This window comes from Mus caroli, chromosome 17, assembly GCF_900094665.2.
Source record: "Mus caroli chromosome 17, CAROLI_EIJ_v1.1, whole genome shotgun sequence".
NCBI lineage: Eukaryota > Metazoa > Chordata > Mammalia > Rodentia > Muridae > Mus > Mus caroli.
The window spans coordinates 26560481-26567344 of NC_034586.1; the positions used below are offsets into that span (position 1 = coordinate 26560481).

The 6864-nt window shown below is 45.4% G+C and overlaps 1 protein-coding gene across 1 annotated transcript in view; it reads left to right on the forward strand.

The window, feature by feature from the left end:
* Dnah8 (dynein axonemal heavy chain 8) overlaps nt 1–6864 on the forward strand; it is a 248314-nt gene that overhangs the window by 63237 nt on the left and 178213 nt on the right. Inside the window, exons 23-24 of the mRNA XM_021186523.1 lie at nt 3040–3152; nt 4227–4333. Coding sequence (XP_021042182.1) covers nt 3040–3152; nt 4227–4333 — 220 coding nt within the window. The remainder of the gene's footprint in view (nt 1–3039; nt 3153–4226; nt 4334–6864) is intronic.

Sequence of the window (6864 nt, forward strand, 5' to 3'; positions counted from 1 at the left end):
ACATCACCCCACATACCCCAGTTCTTTCGGCAGAATGAGCTGTGTGTTCCCACTTAGGAACACTGCAGGGCTTCTGGGCAGTGGAAGCCAAGGTCACACCGTGCTGTGTTCCCCACCCCAACCCTTGATTAAAGGCTGGTGCAAGGAGCTGGAGTCTTTTTGTTTTCAAGGATTTCTTTATTTTAATTTATGTGTGTGTGTGTGTCTTTGTGAGTGTGAGCCACTTATGTGAGGGTGTCAGATCCCCTGGAACTGGAGTTATAGGTAACTGTGAGGCACCTACGATGAACTGGAAGAGCAGCAGATTCTCTTATGAGCCCATCCACCGCTCAGCCCTGAGCTTTCTGTCTTAAACTTGTGACTCTGTCCGAGTGTGCTGAGTATGTCTGCTGGGAACAGGAGAAATTTCCTCATCTTACTGTCTATTTACAGAGATTGAAATAATTTTGAATTTTTTGTTTCCTGTTCTCTAATTTTTTCTTTCTTTCTTTCTTTCTTTCTTTCTTTCTTTCTTTCTTTCTTTCTTTCTTTCTTTCTTTCTTTTTTAATCTCTCAATTTGCTGAAAGAACCCCAGGGCCCCAGTAATTCCAGTAAACACATGAGTTCCTAAGCCCAAGCCACAAGCTGCCACATCTGAACCTCTTCACGAGGGTCACGTGACTTTAAATTCCCTGCTGGGGATTTTTCACTTTCTTCTTCTGGATTGTTGTTTAAGAACACGGTTGTTCTAGGTTTGCTGAGCTTGCCCTGTGATTGGGCAAATTTGCAATGGAAGATTTGTGTAGTTAAGTGTTTGTTTGTTTTTAAATTTTGAGCTCTGTATAAGAACTGACTGGGTAGAAATTTGTAGTGGGTTGTTTTACCAAAAAGAGGATGCCCTTCCCAGCATCCTCTGCCCAGGGTTACAGTACAGGCTGGTTTTAATGAGTCAGGGCGCTGGCTAGATTAGGGGGTCATGCTGCCAGTGCAACGCAGAAGGGCTCTGCCTAGCAGAGGTCAGAGGTCAGTTAAAGAGGTCAGAGGTCAGCTGTGTCAGCTAAGTACCAAGGCACCTCCCCATGTTTAGTGAAATGGGGAATATTCCAGTTAAACTGAGATCCCATTGAAGTGATATTGTAGGGAGGGAGGGAGTGAAGGAGGGAGGGAGGAAGGGAGGAAGGAAGGGAGGGAGGGAGGAAGGGAGGGACAGAGACTAAGAGAGACTTATTGGACACACCAGACCCATGAGTTTGTCTTTTCAATGAGTTCCCTGGTGACATCCAATCTGCAGCTTCAGACATAGCAACAAGGGGTAAGACTACTAGGAAACAACGCCTAGAGGCACACAGGGTGACACACAGGGTGGGTGGTCCCTACTGGATTATTCCGGGATCCTGGTAACATCCTCCAGGACAGCCCCTGTAGCAAAGGATTGTGTGTCTTAAGAGTGTCAACACGCTAAGGATGAGAAGGCCTGATCTGCAGAGCCATTACACAGCAGGGCTTCTGTCATGTTAGTTTTCTACTTAGCTCGTTCATGTCAGAAGTGCCCAAACAACAAAATGTCAGCTTATTTTAGAATGCTCAACGTGCCAGTGAGCGACTTTGAAAGATGTGAGGTACAGCGGTCTTAAATTCTCTACACACACACACACACACACACACACACACACACACACTTTTTTTTTCTGTGTGTGCTGGTGCCCATGTGTGCATGTAGATGTGGAGGTCAGAGGTCAACCTTGGATGCTAGTCTTCAGGATGCTGTCTACCTGAGTTCTGATTTTTTATTACATGTATCTATGTAAATTTGTGTATTTTGTGTGTGTGTGTGTGGGGGGTGGGATCAGAGGGTAACTTGTAGTCTCATTTCTTCTTCCACTATGTTGGTTCTGGGGATAAATCTTAGGTCACCGGGCTGCCAGCAAACACCTGTACCATCTCACCAGACCACACCTGGGATTTTTTTTTTTAATTCTTATTTATTTATTTACTTTGATCTATCTATAGATAGCATCTCTAAGTAGCTCAGAACTCACAATTTTGGTTAGGCCAGATGACCAACAGACCCCAGACATCCGCCTATCTCCACTTCTTCCGTGTTTGAGTCACAAGCATTCCACCGCTCTCAGCTATTTTACGTGGATGCTACAAACCAAGCTCAGATCCTCCTGTTACACAGCAAGCATTTTTCTGGCAGAGATGGTTCCATTTTTTCCCCTCCTCTGAATTCTAAGTACAAAGATGGACTGTACTGATGGAATCCATTTTTAGTTGAATAGTGCACCTTTTGGGTTGGCTAATTCATAATTGAAGGGATGTAAAAGAAACCCTAAATACAAAACCATTTTTTTTTTAAATAAAAACTTATTTTAAAAGCTAATTTTTAAAAGAGTTTCTTGGGGCTGGTGAGATGGCTCAATGGATAAGAGCACCCGACTGCTCTTCCGAAGGTCTGGAGTTCAAATCCCAGCAACCGCATGGTGGCTCACAACCATCCGAAACGAGATCTGACTCCCTCTTCTGGAGTGTCTGAAGGCAGCAGCTACAGTGTACTTACGTATAATAAATGAATAAATAAATCTTTAAAAAAAAAAAAAAGAGTTTCTTGGACCAGGCAGTAGTTGTGCACACCTTTAATTCTAGCTCTCGGGAAGCAGAGGCAGGCAGATCTCTGAGAGTTTGAGGCTAGTCTCGCTACAGAGCGAGTACTAGGACAACCAGGGCTACACTGAGAAACAGGCTCTGGAGGTGGCAGGGTTGAAAAGAGGGCTCAGCAGTTAAAAGCGCTGGATGCTCTTACAGAGAACCCGGTTGAATTCCGTTCCCAGGACCCCCACGGCAGCTCACAATGAAATCCAGTTCTAGGGTTTCAAAGCCCCCTTCGGCCCTCCACATATTTGGGCACACACATTCCCCTCAGGCAAAACTCACCCATACACATAAAATAAAGACGAAAGAAGAAAAACCAATACTTCCTAGTAAGGTTTGGTCACATAGGATAAACTGTAACCCTGAAATCTCAAGTGTTGCGTTTCCGTTTTGGCCTCTGTGTCCAGAGCAGAGGAAGCACGTTGTTTTTGGAAGTGAGGCAGAAGAGACTGAAGGCCTCGACTTTGAATCGACGACGAGGGAGGTCGACACCAATGATAAAGAAGATGAATTTAAAAAGGTATTTATTGCGGGCTAAACTCATGAGGTTTTGTGGACGAGCGACTCATAAGATAGTAGATAATGCCAATGAGGCTGCTCCGGGCAGGTCCACAACTAGTTGGGGTCTGACGGAAGGCGGGATTCAGAAAAAGCTATGTGCCGTTTTTTGTTTTTTGTTTTTTGTTTTTTTTTAAATTTTGTTTTTTTCTGTTATGGGTTCAGACAAGATCTATTATTTATATGTGTGTGTGAGTTTGCGAGCGCAAGGCTTTAGCCTCATCGGTCCCTCGGACTGATGGGCGTGGTCACTGTACCAGCCTCTGTGCTGCTGCCAGAGTGGCCTCTAGCAGATTCTGATTGTATCTGCGGTTGAGCTGGATAATCCATCAGAAGCCAGGACCGACGTGAAAAGCTTGGCACTCCTGTTAGTTCTGGTAATTTTTCTGCTCCCCTCCCCCCCCCCACCTCGAACTTAACCTGCCTCTCCTACCAGACCTAAAGGGCCAGGGTTCCTCAGTAGCGAGAGGTGGAACCTGACCCTGTGTGTGACTCATGGTAGACCATCTGGAGGCTCCGGGGTTCTAGGACTGGGCTATTGTGCAGAAGTGACCTGGGTTTGATTTCAATCATGACCAATGGAACAACAATGATAAAAGACAATAGAGCCTGGATTCACCATACCTACCTGCTGAGGAGAAAGATGTGTGTGTCCCCTCTGCCCGACCCCTTCACCGGGCATCGAGAAACCTCGCATTCAAGTTTTGGCATGCTTCATGGAATAGTGAATGAACATGGATTTGTTTACACACTTGGGTTTGCATTTCTGCTTCCCAGTCTGGCCTCATGTAGCTTGCTAGGCCATTTCTGCAAGCGCTCGCTCTTCATACACTGTTAACAGATACGTGTTATGTATTTGTCTGAACAAAACCAGGCGAGGAATGCAGGGTTGAATTCATTTCCCAGCATCATTGAAATTGCATAGTTTGTTCTTTCTTATTGTTCACATGCCATTTTAAATATTGAGCTGTTGTTGCTTTGGGGGATGTTAGGGGTTCACGTCTGGTATTAAATGTAACATGATTTCTTATTATAGGAATGTAAGGAGGTATACGCTTTCTTCTCGCATCAATTACTAGACAGCCTACAGAAGGCGACACGCTTATCTTTGGACACAATGAAAAGGAGAATATTTGTCGGAAGGCAAGTTGAAAATGTGTTAAAGATGTCGGGTAAACTGCCTGTAATAATGTAATTCAATGGTATTTTTTTTTATTATTTTTCTGCTTATTTATTTTTGAGATAGGGTCTATGTAGCTACGCTAGCATTTACTAAGGGAACAGAACTGATAATATAATATATATAATATATAATAAATGTGTCTATTTATTATCAGTATATAAAAAGATATATAACATACACAGTATATAATAAATAACATATATAATGTATATGTTAGGATAAGGTAGCAAAAAAGATATCCTTCCAGGTTAGGGGCAAAGGTGTGTTGCTAAGAGCTTATGCCATGTAACAGATCTAAGGCATGAGGTTTATTGGAGGAGGGGAGAGAGCAAAAGGCCATCTCAGAGAAGGGGCGTGAGAGAGAGAGATAGACGAAAGACAGGGAGACAGAGAGAATGAACAAGACACATGCACACACACGCACAGGCACACACACACATACACACACAATGTTAAAAGGACTTTATTAGATTGACTTACAACCTGCCACCCAGGTAATTCAATAACAGCTGTCTCAAACTGAAGAGGCTGAGAATCCAGGAGTTGTTCAGTCCATTAGGCTAGATGTCTCTGCTGCCCCCACCTGATGCTGAAGGCCTGGAGGATTCCTGGAGGGCTGTTGGTCTTGGGTGTGTGTTGGATTCCTGAGGAAGCTGGTGGTGTTAATATCAGTGAATGGAGGCTGCTGCCGCAGGATAGGTGGATTTGTCAGCAGGAGTGAAAGTGAGCAGGCATAAGGCCAAGTCCCCTTCTTCCATGTCCTTATATGTGGGTGGCCACCTGAAGTGGTGCCCAGACTTAGGGTGGCACCTGCTTCAGATAATCCAGTCAAGCAAAACCCTTCACTCAAGTGCCCATCTGCTGACAACCAAGCTTAGCTATCACCATAGTGTCTCGGTTAGGGTTTTACTGCTGTGAGCAGACTCCATGACCAAGGCAACTCTTATAAAGGACAACATTTAATTCGGGCTGGCTTACAGGTTCAGAGGTTCAGTCCATAATCATCAAGGCAGGAGCATGGCAGCATCCAGGTATCTTCATTCAAAGGCAGACAGGAGAAGACTGGCTCTCATATGGTTAGGAGAAGGGTCTCAGTGCCCACCCGCACAGTGACACACTTCCTCCCACAAGGCCACGCCTTCTCATAGTGCCACTCCCTGGGCCAAGCATATGCAAACCACCACAGGTAGTTAACTTGGATAACTTCTCTCAACTCTGCTTCCCAAGTGCTGAAATTACAGCCATGCAAACCCTGTGCTTTGTGTGCACCAGGGTTTGAGCACACCACTGAATGTCCCTAGGTGTAAGGTTCAAGGGGCCACGGAGATGGATTGTTGGTGGGGAGAAGTTTATTAACTCCATGGGCAGACAGATAGCAGCTTGGAGAGAGGTTCTGGGCACTTCAGACTCCAGCACCAGAGACAGCAGGTAGGGGCTCTGAAGAGGAATTAAGACCTATGAGGCAGAAGGGCATAGGGGAAGGGGAGTGGAGGGTTGTGGGTCAGGGAGGGTGGGTATGTGTTTCTTCTTATAGTCCTGTGAAGAGGGGGGAGGTTTTGCAGCCTGAGCCTGAAGCCAGCAGGAGGCAGGGGAGGGAATGGGGAGCAGGGTATGGGGCCACCCTCTTGACCCTTTGGTCTGTAAATGATTGGGTTGGTTATATGGGGTCTCTTCTGCTTGAGCGGCTTGCTTGCACTTGAGGGTGCTTTTTCTAGTTCTCAGATTGAGCCCTTTGTGTCTTAGCCTTCCCCCTCTTCCCATTTTATTGGATCTCCCCAGGAGACTGAGTTAGTCACCCTAGTCACTGGCTCTTCATTGTAAGGAAGACTGAGTGATGAGAACCCAGCTCTCTGCTAGCTTTTGAACCAATGTTCTTATAACTCCCTTTTGGTTCATGCCTCTCTTCTGGTGCTCACACAAGGACGGAGTGTGCGTTCTTGCCTTGCCCTAGAGACAGCATTTCTTACACTCAAAAGGAGAGAGAGAATGGAAAGTCTGCATTTTTCAAATACCCCTGTCTTGAAGAGCGATGGGTATGGAGGCAGAGGCCTCATCTCTCTCTCTGTGTGCCTGTGCGTCTGTGTCTGTAAGTGAGTGTCATTGTTTAAACAGCAGTTTCTGGAAGGCTTTGACTGGGACATCCTGTCTGTGGAAAATAAGGAAATAATAACAAGATCAAGAGATTAGATGAATTGAAGCAGTTGTTAATATAATATTCTGCAGAAAGGAGAGCCTGCCTAGAAAGGCAAAAATGGGCTGGCATGCTGATTTGGCCCAAGACAATTCCTGTCTGTCTGTCTGTCTGTCTCTCTTTCTTCCTTTCTTTCTCTCTTTTCATTTTCAATTTAATTTTCATTTTTACTTATTTACTTTACATCCCACTCACTGCCCCACACTGTATCACCCTCTTCCACAATCCTTCCCCCATGCCTCCCTCCCCTTCTCTTCTGAATGGGTGGGACATCCCCTGGGTACACACCCCTCACCCCCC